This window comes from Cyclopterus lumpus, chromosome 13 (assembly GCF_009769545.1).
Source record: "Cyclopterus lumpus isolate fCycLum1 chromosome 13, fCycLum1.pri, whole genome shotgun sequence".
In the NCBI taxonomy this organism is placed as follows: Eukaryota; Metazoa; Chordata; class Actinopteri; order Perciformes; family Cyclopteridae; genus Cyclopterus; species Cyclopterus lumpus.
The window spans coordinates 9,043,669-9,066,298 of NC_046978.1; the positions used below are offsets into that span (position 1 = coordinate 9,043,669).

The 22,630-nt window shown below is 43.3% G+C and overlaps 1 protein-coding gene across 1 annotated transcript in view; it reads right to left on the minus strand.

Annotated features, from left to right (window-relative positions):
* Positions 1 to 22,630, minus strand: part of robo2 (roundabout, axon guidance receptor, homolog 2 (Drosophila)) — a 147,784-nt gene that overhangs the window by 32,514 nt on the left and 92,640 nt on the right. Inside the window, exons 3-13 of the mRNA XM_034549008.1 lie at positions 22,094 to 22,251; positions 21,809 to 21,929; positions 21,410 to 21,548; positions 12,503 to 12,639; positions 11,346 to 11,357; positions 6,804 to 6,928; positions 5,182 to 5,353; positions 2,533 to 2,738; positions 1,403 to 1,484; positions 1,139 to 1,304; positions 831 to 997 (exon numbers count right to left, since the gene is read on the minus strand). Coding sequence (XP_034404899.1) covers positions 831 to 997; positions 1,139 to 1,304; positions 1,403 to 1,484; positions 2,533 to 2,738; positions 5,182 to 5,353; positions 6,804 to 6,928; positions 11,346 to 11,357; positions 12,503 to 12,639; positions 21,410 to 21,548; positions 21,809 to 21,929; positions 22,094 to 22,251 — 1,485 coding nt within the window. The remainder of the gene's footprint in view (positions 1 to 830; positions 998 to 1,138; positions 1,305 to 1,402; positions 1,485 to 2,532; positions 2,739 to 5,181; positions 5,354 to 6,803; positions 6,929 to 11,345; positions 11,358 to 12,502; positions 12,640 to 21,409; positions 21,549 to 21,808; positions 21,930 to 22,093; positions 22,252 to 22,630) is intronic.

Genomic DNA, 22,630 nt, shown 5'->3' on the forward strand with positions numbered 1-22,630 from the left:
TTCTTTCCAGCTCATTTCCCATTTTGCACATGTACATTAAGAAACTCCAGTGTATGAGATACTGTGTGTGGTTGAAGTGAGCCCCAGTTGTACTGGAGGGAGGAAAGAAAATATTTTTTAAAGAAGCTTCATTCAGATAACCCAACATGGTCATGAATCACAGGTCAGATTATTGGGGAAGCTAAGCTAAAAGAGTGAAAGATCAATTTGTCATCAATGCATGTCATTGTCAATACATAGCTCTCTATATCATCTCAAGACCTTCACCTCAGCATGAGAAAGATATGCTGCAATTTCAATTTTTTTTTTGCCGGGGGACTTATCATATCAGTGTAATCTGGAGACTGTGGTCTGTCCAGTACCATAATCAAATCTTCTTTGGGTTTGGAGGCAGTCATTTTCTCCTGCTGTGATCATTAACATTGCAAGGATAGCACTAACTCAGTTAGGCCTTCCAAAAGTAAGATAAGATAAGATAATCCTTTATTAGTCCCTCAGTGGGGAAATTACAGTAGACATGCTTATTTGACATAATGTCTAAAGTGTAGCCTTAATGAGCTGGGCTGAGATGGAGAATTTGACCTCTGGGAAGTTCTGTTTCAGAATAGCTATTCACAGCAGATTGCTGAGAGGGACTGATAAGTATCATTCTTGGAAGGGGAGCACAGTGAACTTCCCCTATCAGTAGAAACATAAATTCTACTGAGCAAAAAAGAAAACCACACCAGTGAAAGTGATTATGACTATAATGTTTAGCTATAACTACACATGTATTCAGTACATACTGTCAATACAATAAATTCCTTTCATAGCAACGTGATGTTCAGTACCTTGTGTTCTGACAGGCTCAGACATGGGGCTTGGATCACTCAGGCCTTGGCTGTTGACTGCTCGTACCATGAACAAGTAGATGGTATTGGGTCGGAGACCTTTTACGGTAAACTGGGTGGTTTTGACATGATCTGCTACTGTTTGCCAGCTGTTGCTCACTGATTGACTGCAATGGAAGAGAAAAAGGTGGTTTTGTATTTTATTCGATTTCATCAGGACACAATATATGTTTTTGTACATGCAATCCATAGCATACCAAGGGTATTAACTAGTGAGTGAGAGTTTTGATGTCACTGGTATGACGAACCTGAATGCTTCAATGACAAATGAGGAGACAGGTGATGCTCCAGCCATCCCAGGCTGCCAGGACAAGGACACGCTGTTTTTGGTGACATCTGTGACCTGAGGTTTAGATGGCGGGCCTGGAAGCTCATTCTCATCGTGGTTTTTCATGACCATCACTCCACCTGATTCTGAATGGAGAAAGAAATACTTCCTCATGAAAATTGCTGACAAGTTGATTTTTTTCTTGGGTAAATAAAACACACAAAATCATTACACCATCTTGTACCTTTGACTTCCAAGAAAGCACTCCATGATGTTTCACCGCTGGAGCTGGTAGCCACACATGTGTAGATCCCAGAGTCTGAAAGCTGGTATAAAGTACACACATACATGCATGCATGAATAAAAACAAACACACACAAGCTAACAGCGTACACACACACACACACACACACAGAGCTGACACCACTTATAACACTTTAGTGCTATTCTTTTCTACACATTCTAAGAGCGGTAGCAATGACTGAATATATGTTATCTTGCCATCGCTGAAACAATGAAAAGCAATGGGGCGACTTCATGAGCAAGCCTTGTGCTGGCCAAATTGTGTGTCATTTGTGAGTGCCTCAAAGTGCTGACGCTAATTTCCTAATGAATTCCATTTTCTACTCACCACCCTTCCATCACTTTCCCACTCCCCCTCCTTATTACCCCACTGTCCTGACGACCACAACAAAGCCAGGCTAATCAATTTAGGGTGGGCTGCTGGAACCCCCTGGACCGATGACAGCTGGCTTGTCTCTCCATCCCTCTTAGGAACTTTAGCTGTTTGTTGGTTTTTGTCCCTGTGCCTTCCTTCCATTTATTAAATAACATGTCAGCGGTCAGCAGCCTTGTCAAGCGTAATAGATATTCCACTGAGGCCTCTGAGTGGGGAAAGGAAGATGTGAGCTTTTTTTATTTAATCTACTCTAAACGTGTACGTGTGTACACATGTGTGTGTATATATCGGTAAGTGCATACATGTTTCTATGCTACAGCTGGAGTACATCCAACCCTGCACAGCTGAGCCCAGATGGAGGTACCACTAAGTGATACTATCAAACAAAAAACAAAAAATCAATGCTGCCTATTCATCGCTTTAAGGCATTATGATACATTAAGTTAAGCTTAAGCCATGTCCCACTGAATTAAAAAAAAGCTTGTATCCTGTAGTATCATTGTATAAGTGTCTTAAATTAAGATACTTAACCAAGGCAAATGATGAATAGAGTAGTGACCAAGTGTGAAGCTAAAAGGGAGCTGGCAATAAACAATTTCAGTTAAACTCTAGTTGGACAGATATACCATTGGCACAAAGGCAGAAATTGATAGGTAGTCATTCTTTACACCAATAGGACCAATGACATCTTTTACCTTGACGTTTTTTATCTGCAGGCTGCCCAGCTCCTGCAGGGACATGCGGGCGTCTTTTCCCAGCAGACTGATCCCATCTTTCAGCCAGCTGACGGAGGGGATGGGGTCTCCCGATGCCTGGCACTTCAACAGTGCCACACTTTCCACCCCAAGTGTCTGATTGGATGGGCCTTGGCGAATGATGGGTGGCGGCCTGTCTGTGAGCACTGTGATATAAAGACAGAAATATTAGCCATACCATCCTCAGGTTCAGATAGAAATACAGTATGTGATCACATACGGCGCCTGACTGTGGAATAAAGCCAGTGACAGCATTGATCATTAAATGCAGTGGGGGTAGATGTGGGTATCTATCTTAAAGTAGACTTCTTTCTCTGCAGGTCTTGTAATTGCACCGCAGAACAATGACCATATCCTGTCTTTCCAGGAAGCAGGGAAAGAACAGCTGAGTAGCGTTTTCTAGTTCCATTGATGTGGCAGAGTGCTGTTAAGCAGACTTCCTGGGTAGACTTATTTTTATACTCTACTCTAGACTCTGTGGTGCAGTTTAGTGCTGAGACTCTTGCCCATTGACTCACAGTGGTTCAGATAAATACTTGGTTATGTGAACTGGGAGCACAATGAATACTACATGTTACTGAATGAGGCGTAAACAGATTGCGGGATAGTATCTAAACATCAGATAATCATTAGTCCTCTTATATTTAGTTTGAATTTCACTTCAGATACATGCTAATGGTGTGATGAATCACATTCACATGTGCAAATTCATTTGTTATAATGTGCCCCAAAAGCCTGTGGGTTCCTTCAATGAAATAGTGCGTATGTCATAGGTGATCCCAGGGAGAGTTAGCACTCTCGCACACAGGCAGTTTATATCTTTAAAATTGAATAATGTGGAGTCCCCCTGGCATCACAGAACGCACATTAATTAGAAGGTATGGATTAATGATGTCAGAACTGCAGGGGCTAATTACCAAGTCTACCTCAGTAACCTTTCAACACATTATCACACCCTCGTTTCCACCCCTATTTCCACTAGCAAATACATCTGACAAAAGGAAACGCTTCCAAGTAATACACTTCAGAGTCAGCCTTCGCTTTCAGTCACGTAAGACAGAAAGAGAAAAAACGAGCAGAACCAGACAATTATCTACCATGAGCTTTATCGATTTCAGTAATGATATTTCATTTATTGTTTCAGTCCTCTGGATTATTCTTATTAGCATGAAATGCTGTAATATGAATTTTAAATGATGATTAAAATCAGAAACTAAGCCAAAAGACGATTCAAAGCACCTGCTGTTAGACAAGGACTCACTATGCTATAGTGTAGTGTTCTATCTGCTATTGCCTTCACCTAAAGAGTTATACCACCATTATAAACTAGATTAAAACCTTTTGTTTCACTGACATATCTTGCATTCATCTTTGTAAATATATGTTTTAAGTGAAGTTTAAGTTGATGTCTAATAGACACACTATCTAGAGTTGTAATGCTCTGTAGTTGATGTACTGTAGGAGTGACAGAGGGAGGAGGCGAGGCTCAACGAAGGCCTTGGGTCTCTGGATCAGGAATTTCTCATTACAGATCTCCTTGAACGCCACAGAATGTTGTTTGAGCTCGGCGCAGTAAATCAGAAGACTGCGGCAGGTGTGGCCATGACCTGACCATGACCTGGCCCTTTTGCACTCTTCCCTCCTATCCTTCATTTTCTTTTAGATCTGCCCAACACCCTCATTATTAACCTGCCTTTTGCTATAAATAATAAGTACAAAAACAAATGAAATGATTTATTGTTGATAAGTATTTAGCTGTAAAATGTGTTGATATGTTATTCAAGGCAACTGAAGGACATACCAATTTGTGTTAGAACCATCCCTATTTTAGACGAAATATTGAAAACAGTTCCCGTAGTTCATTTAATCTTTCTGCTAGCAGGTACTTCAACAGACGTATTGGTGGGCCGTCGATCTTGCCATCACAACAGCTGAGCAGATTAGATGTCCCCACATAATCCATTCCACAGAAAACCAGTGTCACTCACTCACTCACTCACTCATGTCAGCTCTCTTTCTTTGTGTCTCTTTCTCTTGCTCCCTCCCTCACACACACACACACATACATGGACATACTTGCACCTCACACACCAAAACATTGATCATTAAACTTGAAGGAACTCAAGGGCAATGCTTTATTTTCTTTCCAAAAGGAAAAGTAGAAAATGTTGATTAAATTGTGTCAGGAAAGAATAAATGAAATAAAGAGTGTACTGCAAAAGTGCAGTAAGTGAAGGTCATGGGCATACTGGCATGTTTTAAACCAAAGCCGAATATTTTGCTGCAGATGGGATAACTACAGCAACACAAATGTGCTTGCTTGCCTTCTATAGACTTTCATAGGTGTTAAAGGCCAACTTTCCACATAAAACGTGTCACTGTTAAACCTTGACAAACTACACATCTCTGTTGCCGTTAGGACTCATTTATTTAATGGGTAAATGTCTAAATGCATGTGGGAGATAATCAAACATGCATATTGAAAGTACATTTGTGTTGAAATGCAACACCTTCTCTACATTTGCAGTGGTGTCGAGGTGTGTGTTAGTGTGCTGGCATGGAAGAAATTGCGTGTCGGTTTTCCCTCACCATCTGTGACCTCCAGTTGAGCCTTGGCGAGGATACTGCCTGCAACGGTCAGCGCCTGGCAGATATAGTAACCAGCATCGGCCCGCTGCACAGACGAGATGGTGAGGTCTCCGCTGGGTGACACCGAGAAGCGACTGCTGGGCTGCTGGGGTTGGTTGGGAAAGAGCAAATTCTGCAGGAAGTAGTACAAGCAGGCAATTAGTGAGGACATGGAACAAGTGCAGCCCGGAAACACACAAACACGCACACGCACACGCACACGTACACGCACACGCACACGCACACGCACACGCACACACTTTGATGACTTGGTTTCATACTTCTGCCAAGCCCGAGGCTCCACTGTGTTATGAAGGCTTTTTTATGAGAGGCTTTTTTTATTTACCCACAGACCACCCCATACGAGCAGATGCTGACAATGTATCTTTTGAAAAGCTAAAGAGGGGTTATCAATCCCACATATCTCAAAGTAAATAAATAAGATCAGAGGACTGATGACACAGATAAATTATCACCACTACTTCATTCTTTATTAGCTATGCAGCCACTTCATCCCAGCTCTTTCTTTTGTACTTATGATCCGCAAATACATTAACTGGATTTAATTACACTCAATCACTTCAATGCAACAAATTAAGTTTTTTGTTGTTGTTGTTTTTTAATTAGGCTCGACATGAGAGATGTACACTCCATTACCCTCAAGCGTGAGGAATAAGGCCTTTTTGCTATTTAATTACTGAACTGAATTAGCTTTAATTTGTTCTCTAAACAAATACCTTCTAACCTTTTATACGTCGGTGTTGGTGGGGTACACAATGCCTCCGTGAACACAAACAAGCGCAGAGATGGCGGGGACGTGCAACTGCTTGTACAAAAGTGTTTTGGTACATTCATTTCAAAAGGCTCATTCATAATGACAACGGGAGACACACACCGGACATGAATATTATCTATCTGAACAAGTTCACAGCATGACTCAGCGTCACTGAGTCATGAGCTTTAGGTCACACATTGGTAAGGGGTAAAGTGGCTGAGCATTACAACACATGTGTGTGAGGACATGTAAGTATGTGTTTCACTTCTGTTCACTCTTTTAAAAGAACGTTGCTTTAATTGTTGGCCTGCAGGCTGTGTGTGTGTGTGTGTGTTTGAACCTTAGCCAGAGCTGAATCATATCTCTGGCTCATCTACAAGCCCCAACAGGCTCCTAATTGGCACTGTTGTTGAGCGTTGTGAGGACACCCAGGTATTTGAATGGGTTATCTGCTTGAATGAAGGATAGGATCATTCTTATCAGTGCAGGGTCACGGAAAACCGATTAGCACTTTGCCAGGCACGCTGTTGTTTGGTGGCTACCGAGAACAAAGGTGTATCTGAGTCTGTAGTAAAGATACTGATGTCAGATAGTTTAGTTTGCATGAGTGTGTGTGTGTGTGTGTGTGTGTGTAGGTGTGTGTGCGTGTGTGTGTTCAGGGCAGGATACTGATAAGTACTCAGCAATCTACAAGACGCACAGTAGATAACAAATGCTGCCGACTAAGATTGCAATATATTACATTTTATATGTAACGTTTTTTTTTTTCTTTCAACAAACTGGTTTGTTTGAGTTTCTTCGCTCTTACCTGACTTCCCTCCTTCTGCCAGAAGACAGCAGGCTGAGGGTTTCCTTTGGTTTCACACGGGAAGGTGGCAGTGCGGCCTTGAGCCACTATTTGGTCCCTTGGGCGGATGACAAACTGGGGAGCAGCTGAAGTCAAAGGGCAGAGACACCAGTGTTAGTGGAGCGGTGGTACACAGGGCGGCCACACATAAGAGCTGGAGATTATCAGGGGATTTCAAGCAAAAACAAGCAATACACCACACGGTCAAATCAAAATGGGAGTGCCGTACAGAGCTTCCATGCAGCGTGTCAATCTTTCGCTCTCTAATGGCTCTGAACAGAGGAAGGACACCATTGAATATCATGACTATTATTGCCATGGTAACCAGGTTGGCCATTCATCCAGGTAAGACTGAGGCTGAATGAATGACAGTCACATTGGCATTCACACAGGGAGGCGCCTCAGTCACGATGGCTTTTAGATCGGAGACACAAAACATCCAACACTGTGAAAAGTTATAGACATTTATGGGTTAATCACGTCTGACTTTACGTATGTAAGATTTGTTCCGCATCAGTATGCATCTCATAGAAAAGTCAAGATCTGAAGTGGCTCAGTACTTCTGATCAAAGTTGTATCAACAGGGAGTGAGAGACAGACAACAATATTTCTGTGTTTACCTCTCCATCAAACGGAGAAGAGGCTCGAAAAGCTATCAGACTTTGAATTTGTAGTGTGAAGCTTTCTCAGTCAATATTCATGACTCCATCAGCGGTTGTCACACACTCGCAGTCTGGACAGAGTGAGACATTTCTGACTGACAACTTGGCAGATGCAGTTCAATAATTAAGAGAGAGGAGTTTCGAGATTTGATTAAAAGAAGTTAATTTGGTGTGCAGTGGTCGGTTAGAGAGCCTGGATTTCACATCACCCCTCCCTCATATATTAGAAGAAGAAAAAGTAAGATTTCAGTTTTTCTCTAAAATAATCAAAAACCTCAGTATTCTGCATATGGATGACAGCAGAGAAGCAACAACTACTTTTTATCCATCCATCCATCCATTATCAGCCGCTTATCCGGGGTCGGGTCGTGGTGGCAGCAGGTTCAGCAGGCCGACCCAGGCCTCCCATTCACCCGCAACACTTTCCAGCTCATTCTGGGGGATCCCGAGGCGTTCCAAGGCCAGCCGGGAGATATAATCCCTCCAGCGTGTCCTCGGTCTTCCCCGGGGCCTCCTACCAGTTGGACGTGCCCGGAAAACCTCTAATGGGAGTCGTCCGGGAGGCATCCTGACTAGATGCCCGAACCACCTCAGCTGACTCCTTTCGACACGAAGGAGCAGCGACTCGACTCCGAGCTCCCCCCTGATGTCCGAGCTCCTTACCCTATCTCTAAGACTGAGCCCGGCCACCCTACGGAGGAAGCTCATTTCGGCCGCTTGTATCCGAGATCTCGTTCTTTCGGTCACGACCCAGAGTTCGTGACCATAGGTGAGGGTTGGAACGTAGACCGACCAGTAAATGGAGAGCTTTGCCTTCCGGCTCAGCTCCCTCTTCACCAAGACGGACCGGTACAGCGCCTGTTTTACTGCTGCAGCCGCACCGATCCGCCTGTCGATCTCCCGCTCCACCTTACCCTCACTCGTGAACAAGACCCCGAGATACATGAACTCCTTCGCTTGGGGTAGGCAGTTTGTCCCCACCTGGAGGGAGCAATCCGCTACTTTTTATCCTTACTCTATATTACTAACTACCAGTTACCTGGACTCACATTTCTCAGACAATGTATATATGCTAATTCAAAGTACAACTGCAGAATACTACCACAATTATCTCAGCTGCAAAAACTAGATCTCTAAAAATGTCTGAAACCTGACCTCAGGATATTTACTGCGTGACCCAAGAACTCTACTTGTTTATGCACTGGGGGTCTTAGTCCCATGTTGCCAAGATAAAACTTCAACGACACGTGCCTTACAGGAGGAATCATGGTTCCTGCAGAGATAATTAAAGTCAACAGATTAAAGACTCGGAGGAAGTGCAGACAAAGAGAGGCCATTTTTACAGATTGTTGTACAATTCAATACAAAAAAAGAAAATGTTCAATTGTTGCAATGCAACATCTTGCACCCTTTCTGTTTCTTTTGATTTCTTTGTAAGTCTTTTCACTGACAAGCCAGATGGTTCTAGTAAGGCCAAACTCTTCCCATTTGGCTGGTTTCTCCATGTAATCCCGTTTTGGGGGGGGTGTATTTGTCAAAGATACACACTGTTGGGAATGGTACAGATGGCTACAGATTTACTGCCTTCCCGTTTGGCCTTCTGCAGCTTGGATATCTTGTGGCTCTCACACTGCTGGGCCTGATACAGAGCTCCTAAATCATGCTCTGGCAAGGACTCAGTTCCCTCCCTCCACTTCCTCTGCACTGTTCCATCCCACACACTGCATTACTAACTACTCGCTAAAAAATAAAAATATGGTTTACCACCTTACAGAGCGTTCCCTATCACTGCTGCGCCCGACCTTGTCCTTTCCCACACCCTCTCTGTCAGTACCTCCTTTATTTTCCACATTATCATAGACTGGTGATGCACACACAATCAGTTTAATTTCTACAAAAGAGGTTACCAAACTAATGTCCATCGCCAGTGAAGCTGTCAAACAGAATTAAGTTTTGTGAATGGTTTTGAGGTTAATAATTGGCTTTTGCTTGTAGAGATGAAGTTTTGCAGCTGGATGTCAAAAACAAAAACTAATTGTTAGATACATTATCCATCTTTTTGTAACTGATATACCCTAATTAAGTATGTTTTCTGTACTCGACTATTCAAACAACTGCAACCAGGTCATAATATCCACAATATCTATCAAAGCTGTAGTTTTGTTAGCTTTTCCTTGTGGTTAGTAAATCTCCCTTTCTATATTTAGAATTACCTTGGAAAAATAATTAAATACTTGTGTGAAATGCAAAGGGCCATGGACCTTAAAAAGGAACGGGAGGCCGACAGAAGAACAGATCAAAAACTCAAATCAAGAGAAAGTAACAGTGGCAGTTTCACAGCTCAGGGCCAACTCACACTGGCCCTGTTTTTGATTCAGAGACCCTTAATGACACGTGAGAGGACTCTTCCTGTCCCCTCCTGAGGAAACACATGATCACGCGTCCATATTTAATTCATGACAAGCCACATCTGCCTGGCTTGGAGAGGGCTCCGCATTAAAACAGCAGTCAGGATGAAAAGAACGAATGGACAGAGAGCAAGACATCCATTCAGTACACACAGGCACACAAACTAAGAAGCATTTCTTCCTCCTTTAAAATCCCACGTTCAATCATATTTTATTCAGAAGTCAACGGCAATTAGCGTCTCTTCCCACAGGCAGAGTAAATGTGTAATTTACTCCATCTTCTTGAAAGCTGAGCGTTTGACAATCGCAGAACATCCACTGCTGTTTTGGCAACCAGTCCTACCGGCAGTGTCGGGTTTTTTTTCTGCCAGTCAAGCCTGTCTCGACAAATACTGCCATTCTTTTCCTCTCCCTTCTTTGTCCCGACGCATGTTTCTTGTTCCTGCATTCCTCCTGTTTCTACTCTCAGAAAGCACACCTTTCTCTGCAGATGCCCATTTGCACTCACTTCCTCCCCCATCTTCAGTGTATCATATGTGGTTCTGCCTTGACCATCCTCCAATCCATATGGGAAATACAATGAGATCCCCAGCTCGGTGTCATGGGGCTCAGAAGGAGAGAAGCTCGTCCAAAACAAACAGATCTCAGCTTTGTGTTCCAGAAATCCCCAGATGGCTTCAAGAATTGCAAGTTAAACACGTCCTGGACCATATGAGACGACAATGTCTGAGACTTCAGACTGCCAGCCCACTCAGTTATTGTAAAGGGGACTGTTTAAAATCCAGAGAGCAGTTCTGTGCTACACTGGGAACGAAAACTTTGAGTTCATGTACTTGATAAGTCTGTGCTGTAGGATGGTGTTGTTGAGATCCAGCTGCCGGTTGATGTCAAGTAATTGATAAAAATACAAACCTACAAAAAACTATGTGTAATTGGCAAAGACAATAATTAGGTATATTGTGTGGCTGTTGTTTACACTGTGAGATTTAAACATATAAACAAAATAATGCTTTCTTTATGTAAAATGTTGCTTCATCATGTTGATGTTGATCAAGATTGAGATATATTCTATGTAGATCAAAACATATGGATACTCAGAAAACATAGAATCCATATTCAAATTAAGTGTTCCCTTGGAGCTTTGACTCCAATCAGCTACATTGATTAGGCTCGGGATGCGTCACATCCAATTAACAAACAGACCTGGTGTAATAGGCCATTAGTGTTTTTAGTAATCCAGCTGTAAAATCTCCACAGACTACAAAACTACGTGCAAACAATAATTCGAAGGGTACACAATGTGATGTGACACATGTGTTAGTTAAATGCAGTCATGGCAAATCAAGGGTAATTGATTGCCAAGCAGTCAAATACAATAATGTGTATGGAGGGGGCATGCAGGATGGAATCAAATCAGAAGGATGGGTACTTACCGACAGGGCGAGCTGGAGACACAACAATGGAGGAGTGGATACACAAAAGGAACAAATAAAGACAGACACACATGTAAAAAAAAAAGACAAACAAATAAAATAAGACAAAAAGAAATCAAAGTCAGAATGGATGACATGTTGTGTTGGGGCCAACACATTTCTGGCAGAGAGGATCCAGTAGCTTTTGTCCACTGCCAACTGGACAGATGTAGTGAGAAGCTCAAAGCCTCGGTTTCTCTGACACAGAATGCTGAAGGCAATCTGGTATGAGCGCCCCCTGGTGCTCAAACATCCTGTATTGCATTTAAATGCATGCGGGGGCAGCCAATTCCACTCATCCGAGACAAACAAACTACTGGACCTTCGCTGTCTGCATTAATGGAATCTACAATTCTACTGATGGTGTGTGTTTGTAATGGCATGGTGTTCATCACTAGTGCCGATGGACAGAGCAGAAAAAAGACAGCAAGAGGAAGAGAGAGATCAAGAGATTTAAAAGTGAAGAAAGCAAGTGGATTTCATTCAGAAACTGGGGCTTCTGAAACCCGCTCTCTATCCAGAAGAGTTGGTGCAGTTCGCAGTGATTCCTCTGTGTCTGCGTCAAGTACACGCTAAGATGCTACTTTCACAAATCCACCTTCCAACCCGGAGCTTGTTTTATCTCCCTCATGCACCTTGTGTCGCTTTAAAACGCACCACGGAGAAACTTAAACACTGGGGTTTAATGGGAAGAAGAGTGGTGAAAATAGGAGAATTATGGTTAGAATGTTTTTATTAACCTCGCAAACCCCAGGTGTGGGACTGGCGGTGTGCACCAGTAATCTGTGAAATGGCTTTGCGGACTGGCTGGTTGCAGCATGGAGGATGGCGTGGCTAGCAGACCACAGCGACGGGTGACAGAGTGGGTCAACGTGTGCACTTGGAAATGTAAATAATTAAACACATTCATAGACATGTCTACATCTTTCTTGACCATGAGAGTCAGCATTCTGGATTCCCATTTGTGTGACGGGGACCGACCCTGTGGAGTGAACTGCAAATCCAAAGCTCATATTGGTGCACATGCACAATGACCTCAGCGGCTCATGACTTCTCTAAGTGTTGCGACGTGTTAGCCAACGTGAAAGAAATCACAAAGACAAAAATGTATTTCGTACCTCTGACAGTGAGAGTGGCGGAGGCCTCCAGCTTGCCCACGCGGTTTTCTGCCACACAGGTGAACGCGCCCTCGTCGTTGATGGAAGCCTTCTTCACTCTCAGCACGTAGTCGTCCTTGTCGTACTTGATCTCGTACCTGTCGACAAAGACGTAACGTCATGAAACTGAAGCTGCATTGAATGCAAATACTGTCAATTTAGACAAACATTGACGCCGTGACAAATAAGAGGTGCTTCAGTCTTTCACCTATACCTGTTGAGCTGTCACTCTGAATAGAAGTGTATTTCTTCTTGGAGAGGAACATGGAAGCACAACGGTTCATTCTGACAAATGGAGTTTGTAAGGGGGTGGGGGAAGGGCTGTCCATTATTCAACAATGACACACAGTACACAGAGAGATGTGCGTTCAGTTGGAACCCTCAAAACTCTTTCAATATTCATGAGATGTATCTTTCTCTGTGTGTGTGTATGTATATATATATATATATATATATATATATATATATATATATATATATTAGTGCTGGGCAAAGATTAACAAATGTAATCGATTAATGTCATGCTTTTTTCTGTGATTAACAGCGATTAATCGCATTATGCGCAAAATTCAATAATGAATTAAAAACCTGTGTATTGCACGCTTTTATTTTAAAGTAATGTTATCAGAACAATACAACAGGCACTCTGGGAGCAACAGCAAGTTAACATACAGTATATAAATCTGTTTTCTTTTTTTTCTGAACAGGTACCAGAAGAAACATTAGTCTTTTATCAGACAACATCATTACAGTCTCTGTTCAGTAGTTATGGTCCCTGTAGAGTGACGTTAAGTGGTCTAGCACTAAAGAAAGTACACAGCTGTAATTTACTGTGCAGGAGACCTTTAGTCAGTACAGCCTGTTGATTTCCTTTAGAGAATCTCAGTCAAAGAAAGATAAATATAGGGTGAACAGTTACCAACAGTGAGTTTAAGTGGCTCATAACCTTTCTGCATTTGTTCAGGACTTTGTCAAAAGGACTTTAATCATATTTCTGTCACCGCTAAGTGTTCTGACTTGATTATAAATGGACCACTGCTCTGCAACATGATTACAATGTTCCGTCCACGTTTCTGAAACATGTCTGTCTTCTGTTGCCATGACAATCAAAGCACGTGAATGCAGCTCCCAGTTGATCAATATAATGAACTGTGACTCTGAGATAACTGTGGTACCCAGCGATGTCCAGTCGTCTCCAGTGAGAGCAACAGTTGGTGCACGTTGTAACGCCGCCATCTTTGGAGTCCGCTCCGTTTCATACACATCAACGGTATATACGGTACTGTTATGTGTTTAAACCATATTCAGAGCTTTGTGTGTGTGTGTGTGTGTGTGTGTGTGTGCACACTGTGCCTCCCCATGTTCTCATTGTAAAGCAACTGACTGAATCAATACAGCAACTATAGTTGGCCACACTTTCAATTCCACTGCAGCAATCTAATGTTTGAGTTTAGGCTTGTTTGCAGATGCTTATATGTGTGCCTTGACCTGTATGAATTGCATGGCCGTTGACATGGGGATGATGCTGGTCTGGTTTGTTGTCTGAGTCTGTAATTGGAGGGGGTGCTGGCCTGGCAAGTGTGTCAGTGAGCTGACGGGGGCGGTGTGGCTGTGTGGCGGTGCTGTGTCAGCCTGACAAGCTTCTGCTGTCCACCGTCTGTCACTCACAGACACCGAGAACAGGGTGGAGATGAACAGATAAAGGGCCACACTCTGGGAGCTTGACACTATGTTTGCCAATTTAAAAGCCCTGCGTAGAATTTCAATATGATTATAGACTATTTCAGATGATTAGTTTCTATAGCATTTCTACACTAATTGCAGCCTTTAAATCCATGCTTTGCATTCTGCTACCGTATCTTTTGTAGTCCAACAACTATTAAAAACACATAAAACAACCAACATGGCGCTAGCCCTCACAGAGCTGTTTTCAGAACAAACTGCCCCGGCCATGTTCATGGTAATAACGAAATATTCCACCCTGTGCAACAGTATGACTCTTTTATGTGTTGTTAATAGCTTTTAGAAGATGACAATAGAGCTCTATGGCACAGACTAATATGTTCTATTAGGCTTTGGCTAAACAGATGATACTTGTTAGAGGGATATATTCATTTTTGGTTTTGGTCTCTTTGAGGAATAGTTGAAAAATGATTTGAGTTATACTTTAAACTGTGAGGTTTGTACACACAAAAACTGTTTATTCTGGATAATACATTGGACCATTAGATATGGAAACACACTTTCAAATATGACTTTAGAGTAACAGTATGCTGTGGTCCATTTCCCTCAGAGTGGGAAAGACCCCTCTGCTCGACCATCAGGTGTACTGATGGCTGCGTGCCATTGGCAGCTGCAAGACTAATCTGTCCTGTCTTTTTATTTTTGTAAACCTGCTGTTATGACATTTCCTGAGCAAGCATTCAAAGGCAGCTTTTTTGAAGCACATTCCTCAACTCTGACTGCCAGTTCCTCCTATCCACACATGTACTTAAGGAGCCATAATGATTATTTATGTCATGACTGAATGCTTTGTTCTAGAGAGAGGGTGCATACAGTTCAGGTAATGGTGGGGGACATGAATAAAACATTTGTTGTTGAAACCGAGGGACTGGCATCCAAAAGGGACCTTTTGGGACACGCCTGTTTGTCAGATGAAAAACAAACCAGGGAACGAGCGTCCTCCGGGTTAGATCAGGTAGCTCCACATGAACTATTGACTTGAGAGGAGGAGGTAGACATATGCCAAAGAGTGGCAGGGACAAGTCAGGGCTGAGGGAAACACCATGACTCTCTAACTCACCGTGATGATAGCAAGTGAACAGGCTCCTTTTATTACCAGCACACGCAAACAACCAAAACCTCACCAGCTCGGTGCCAACAAACAACAGCAGGCTCACAATGTCAATGCTAACATGCTGGTGTTAAGGGGGTACGCGGTTTGCCAGCGTTCCCCCTGTTAGTTTAGCGTGTTAGCATGTTTACATTTGCTAATTAGCAATTGCAAGGACAGCTGCGGCTGATGGGAGTTTTGGAGGTATTTAGTCATAAAACAAATGATTGGACAAATAGACAATTTTGACCTGATTTGCACTGCATGAAAAGTTGAGGGTATATTCCTCCCAGTACCATGAATGTCTGTATAGTGTCTGAATGTTTGAGGTATTCCAGTGTGGACTGACTGAACGACAAAGTGACACTGCCACCCAAAGAGCCACGCAACTCCTAAAAGGAAGCTTTTGGCCTACATTTTTTTTCAAACTATGTAGAACAACGCTACAGGTGCAAATGCCCGCGAACTAGCAGCAAACTTACTTAAAAGTCACTGATAGGGAACGACCCACAGGAGAGAACATGCACGAGAGTTACAGATCTGGTGACAAAACATAGAAACACAACTGTTCACCTGTTCATACAGGTCCCTGCAGGCCGAGCCCTTGCCGTGCGGATGACCCACATATGCGCACAAACTGGACAACATGCTTATTGTTCCTGGTCCCGTCTCCATCAATCTCTCAAAACAGAACCTCAGGCTGGCCCATAACTTATTAGTGGGAAACATGAGCCCAATCAATCTGTAATCAACTTCCTATATGGAATCAGCCGAGATGACAAGATGAGTGGGAATACTCGAAGAGGTAGTTGTGGCCCCACACACACATATGTGAGTACACACAGAAAGGGAACAGTAGCTCTTTATTGAGACTCGATTGAGGTAGAGCTCTGTTCTCTATTAGAAAAGGAATGTAATTGCACATGTAGAAGGGCTGTGGAAAGGATAGGAGAGCCAAGTTCACTCTCCCTCCTTTTCAAACTAGAAAAAAAGAGGGCACTGCACACAGACACACACACACACACACACACACACACACACACACACACACACACACACACACACACACAAAGGACAAAGTATACAATCGCCCAACACATATCCACACATGTGCAGAGTCATTCTCTCATGCAGAGAGATGAGGAGTGATGGGAATGTAAGCGAATGCCGAGACAAAGCAGTATTCTTCCGGGTTGTCAGCGTGATGCGTTTGCTGCACGCAGAATGCTGTTCAAAGATGACAACTTTATTGGACAAACTTTAAATGCATTACATCTCAAAAAACCCATTCAGATCATCTTTAGAGGATTTGCCTTGAAAGTGCCTGTCAGGAACACACTCACCCATGTTCCACCTTCCGACTTGTGCCAATTCACCCACATTAAGATAATCTCATCTCTTGGTTGGGTGGACGACTGAATGCATAGTTAGCCGCAAAATGACTCAACTTGAGGAGATCTTATCTGCCTCGCCTCTGTGTGTACATGAATGGGGCCGGCTGTAGGCAGAAGGGTTGTGGGCCAGCTCCAAGCACATGAGTCAGACTCAAGATACAGCAGGGGACCAATTCCAGCCAAGTCTCTGGCCTGGCTGATCTGACACAAAGTTCCTCTCTGCTCCATTTCATTCCGACAGTCTGATCCACTTCCACACCATCTTACTGCTACTTTAGCACATCCTGATCAAAAGAGCTGGAGTCTACCTGTCCAGGCCTTGTCCCCCATGTCAGGGAACCAATTAACCAATTATCGCTTCTCATCTTCCTTCTGTAAGGCCATTAGCGAGAGCTCCACTTATTTTGGCATCTCTCACATCTTAGCAGGGTCAGGGGCTTCCAATCAGTCTGACTAAAATTCATCACCTTATTCCACATTAATCAAAGATCAGATAACCCTCGTGGTTAGGCAGGGGGGATTGTGGGAAGAAAATGGGTCCTACATTTGCATTTAAAACTGTGACTTCTCTCCAGTGCCACTGAAAAAGTTGCGGCAGTGGTTTGCTGAAGACACAGTGGTTATACTGGATAATGTTGCAGATAGACAAAGAAAGAGAAAAAGTGCAGCTCATTGGCCGATGCCTGGAAGCCACGATCACTCAAAGGATGCACCAAAAGCACTGAGAAAGTATATGCTGAAGTAGTCATTTGTACTTTCTTAGCAGTGAAGAGATGTTTTTTTTTCTGCCGTTCCACAAAGATAAAAACTGATATTGATTAATAGTGAATGATCGGCTGTGCCTTTTCCTAATTAATGCAAAACCAACATTTCTATCAAGATAAGATACACTGCTGATCATCCTGCTTCCATTCCACTCGCAAAGCCCCTCTCAAACGCGCTCTCAGAAATACCAGATGTATCCACTTATATATCAGGGGAAGTAATGGAGACAGGAACCATAGCCTGCCGTCTTCTCATTCTGCTGAGCAGCGGAGGTGAGAAATCACTGAAACTGGATGGTCAGCATAACAGGCGCTCTTGTCACACTAGCTTTAACAGCTCTTTCAAATAGAATGACCCACACTCACCTCTATCGTACACAAACCCACACCCTCACACATGCGAGCACACAAAGGGATTGAGTCAGAAAGAAAGGCTTTCCTGCTGAATGTTGCTGTGGAGGTCAACCGGGACAAGGGGCCCTGAATACAGATGGACTGCGAGACCAAAGGGACTCTGATAAGGCGCAGGAGAGGGCACAGGGGGTCCAGAGCAAATGAGGAGCAAGAGGGAAACCAAAGGGGGGAAAGATGTGGGCCACACACTGAGCCGGCAGCCAGTGGGAGATAACACACGCTGCCCGAGTCTTTTCACTGGGATTCATAGACTATGTCAAAAACTCTCCTATTTGGAGACCGAGAGCTCTGGAGTCCTCCTCCCCTGGCTCTTTGATGTGGGAGCAGCTATGGTGTGGTTTACCCAAGAAGACAGATATTAATATGATTCGGATGTTTTGAAAATCTTACAAATAATAAACGCACAATCACATGTGATGGATATAAATGTAGCCCCATCATGGTGGGACATTGTAGTCCCCAGTGCACGTGTGCTTTTTGGATCGGTCTCCCCCACTAAAATCCCCAATTAACTATTGTTTTTCAGTATTGGTTAATTTAAGTCCCCTCCTCAGAGACACACGTTTTTCAGAGATCCATTAGCTCAGCACACAGTTAACATTCTGTGTGACAATGAAACAAGTAGAAATGGGTTTCTTTTTTTCAGATCTGATGGCAAAATATAGTCCTATTTGGATAATGAGGTAAAAAAAGAAAAGCCATTATGAGAGTACGATACCGCAATCTCAACAAATAGGCTGATTTACTTTCAGCTACAGGTAATTATTCTGTCTTGGCTAGTGGTCCTTCCCATATCTAATTCTATATGAGGTGGACTTCATGTATTTTAACACCTTCACCTTACAGACTCCAGTCCTCTCTTAAGTTGTCTTAATGAAAATGTATAATGGAAATTTCATAACACTTTCATATTAATAACAATGTAAAGAAAAAAGAAAATGATCATTTGAACTTGGGATCTTTGTATCTTAGAACCAGATCCTGTAATTTGGCATTGGGTGAAAAACGGTCAAATAAGATTCAAGGATAAGCACTCATTAATTGGGCTGCGCTACAATTAAGCGAAAGAGAGACATGAATGGCACAGTGCTTTAGGCAACTAAACAGCTTCACCTACATATTGTCTCATTTAGATTAAGTCCAACAGTTGATGTCATGTATAAATAATGCACCTGTAGTACTAATGCACCTGTTGTTCCTTGACATTTCTAGATATTTACTTTGACATGTGTCAGACTGTGAATTAAAGGGTTTCACAGTGATATTTCTCGGAATTTTGGATTATAACGTACACTAAAAACTATTTAATTGACCTTTTCATTACATTGCAGTACAAAAGCCTGTCGACTAATGACCCAGAGGAGATACGCTTGTTAGGGGATTTTAATCTAGTTCTTACAAACACAGTAAAAACACCCACACAGAGGAACAAATAACAGCATTATTGTCTTTGTCTCTAATTGAAACTATTCGTTTGCTGTCTCTATCTCGTCCTCTATCCCACAGAGACTGAAGCCAGTGCCATCCTGGTGTGCTTTAAGTCTCTGTGCCAATGTGTGCATGTGTTTGCCTGGGAGGCTGCTGGAGCCACTGAGCATATTAAAGACATGTTTACTCAGCTGAGGCTCCATTTGCCTTCTTCCTAGAACACAACCTGTGTCAAGGGACCAGTGAAGCCCAGCAAAGACAAGTTAAAACACTTTGATGGTAAAGAGGGAGCGGTCTGACGAAGTGTCTTTTTTCCAGCTTACCATAATAATAAGGACAGTGCGACCTTTTGGGATGAAGAGCAAACAGAGAACGCTCTTCCCTTTGCACATCGGAGAGCTTGATCTTTAGTCGTCTTCTATCCATACGGCGAAGACCACTGCTGACACAGCTACAGACGCCCACGGTGGAATGACACTGGCTGCAGTAGCTGTTTTATTTCTTCTTCTTCAGAGCACTTATCAGACTGGAAACTATTCGTGCGTGGGATTTGAAACAATTCCTCTGTCAGTCAGAGAGAAGCCGTGTTTGATGATTATTTAGTGAGGATAAGCAGTAGAGAAAGCAGCAACAGTTCCTCACTTAACAATAGGAGTCTTCATTTTTGGCGCGCCACAACGGCAGCGAGAAACGTCAGAATTAGAATATTGCAGACTTCATGCTTGCTTTCTGCTTCAAAGCAAAACTGGAGAATTAAGTGTAGCGGAGACAACAAAAGACCTCACATTGTAATTAAAAACATTCCGATATTTATCGCTTATTCATTTCGGCAGCATTACTTTTTTTTTATTCACGTTTTTAGTTCATTTTCCGTGTATCCAAATAAGGACGAACTTCAAAAAGGGGGAGAGACCGTTAGGCACGTGACACTCATCCTACTCCGTTACAGATCTGTTAATTAGTCTACAAAATGAACTTGTTTCCAGAGCCAACTCCCTCTCGGAGACATGAGTGAAATACTTCTATGTGTTTGCCTTGGCACGGCGCTCGCGTCCAACTGCCCAGTGAACCGAATCCTTATCAGACACAAACAACCCGCCCACGCTCAGCTCTGCAGCTAGCCTTGAGCGTTGTCAGGTCCACTGAGTGTATGTTTTATGAGGTGATCCAAGCAGTACGCGACTGGCTCGTTGGCTGGGGACAGAGCGCTGGTCTCTTTGAAGTCCACTCCTGACAACGACACTGCTATTGACTCACGGTGACGCAACAGGCCAACACACGGGACCCGAAGAGAACAGTATCACTGCAGTGCATCATCAGTGGCTGTTCACAGAAAGTGAGACAGACTGCACCTGGCAACTGTGCTCTCGGTAAATTACACACTTGTATTCCTCCTTCTTTCATCAGCCTCTGTTTTTGCAACTGTGAGTGCATGTGTCCTGTCAGCGATGGTGTCGAGACTGAATGGGGTTAAATGTGAAAGGGAGGGAGCGATGATCTTCTCTGTGTCTTATGCCTCTGTGCCAAGATTTCGCCTGAGTGGCTGCACCTGTACACATACACTTGAGGGCCGCGTCAACTCTTTGTATCTCCTGTCGTTCTAGCTGCCTCTGTGTGCTTTGCAATGGGCCAGATTATTTTTGCTCCTCTAGATGTCTACATTTCAGCCTACCTGCCCACTTTCCTGTCACTCACTTTAAATTGTCCAGCTCAGAATCTGTTTGTCTTTGTGCAGACGCCTGCCTTGACACTGTCTTCCCCTGTCATGGCCGTGGGAGCTGTCTCTTGGGGCATCCAAGTGCAGAGTCATTTTACTCTCAACGTGTAATGTGCATTGCACATTACACGTTGCAGCCTTATAGAGCTATTACATGCCCCCTGGCAGCCAGGTGAGAGCTGGCAGTGTGACTTATCATTAGTTTGTCACACACACACACACACACACACACACACACACACACACACAGGTTGTGAACCTTTCTCTCTCTCTTGAAATAAAGCATTTTCTTGAGAATATTCTTGTAGATGTACATACCTCCCACGAGGAACATCAATGTCGTCTTTCCTCCAGCGTACATTTGGCTGAGGGTCTCCTTGTACTTGGCAGCGGAACTCCACCGTCTCCTCCTCCAGGACAACCTGATTGATGGGCCTCCGGAGGAAGGTTGGTCGCTCTGCAGGATGGGCACAGAAATAGATAACTTTTTTTAACGTAATACCATGGGTTTATCAGTGTGTGGATATAAAGTGCATGCATCAGACAACTCACTTAGTTTTCACTCATAATAATTATGTGTACATCAGTCAGACTGAACATGACCTCTCTGTGATCATCTGTGATCTCTTCTACGATCAATATATGGACAAAGAAATGCGGTAATGACCGTAAAAAGCATGATCATCAGAAATTAAGAACAGGGGGAGTAAAGCTCACCAAACACTGTGACTTGTGCCGTCTCGCTGTCCCTCTCTCCGACCATGTTGGTACCCACACAGATGTACATGGCAGCATCGCTCTTTCTTGTGTTGGAGATCATCAGCTTACCTCCTCGAATCTATAAATCAGATAAAACATTTAGAAAACAGAATTTCACTGTCTTCACATTTTTCGATCCCTTACTTGCTTCCAACACATGAAAACACTGTCAAATGTGTTCAATGATAGACCATACAGAAGCTATACTCAATAGGTAATAAAACAAATGGTAAAAGTACTCACGGTGATCCTGTCATCCTTGTCGTCAATTCTCACTTTGTCTTTCTTCCAGTAGATGGTGGGTTCAGGATGGCCTCTGGGAGGAACACACTCAAGGATGGCTGGCTCTCCTGCTGCCACCACCACGTCTGTCGGGTTCTGTCTGAAGTCATCTCGCAGCACTGAGGAGAAGAATAAAAAAAAGAAATGGTTCAGGATGAGGCCGCTTGTGTAGCATTATACTGAATTGAAATGCTGAAATGTTAAAGTCCACCATATTTAAAATGTATTCATATGTATTGAGTTGTGTGCTTAACACAGCGTGGATGTATGCTGCCTTCATTGTGGTTTTTTGAATGGGATGTGCAGCTTCATCTGACAAGGCAAGCACAAGTGAAAGCTAATTGGAGCTAATGGAGGTCCCTGTGGAGGTAGCAGAACAAACAGAGACAGAATGCCCTGAAGCAAGGTGTCACTCACATGTGAGAGCTCAGAGGGGTGCAACACGGCGTCACTAGCATGGACACATACACACACGTATACACAAATCAGGTACGTGCT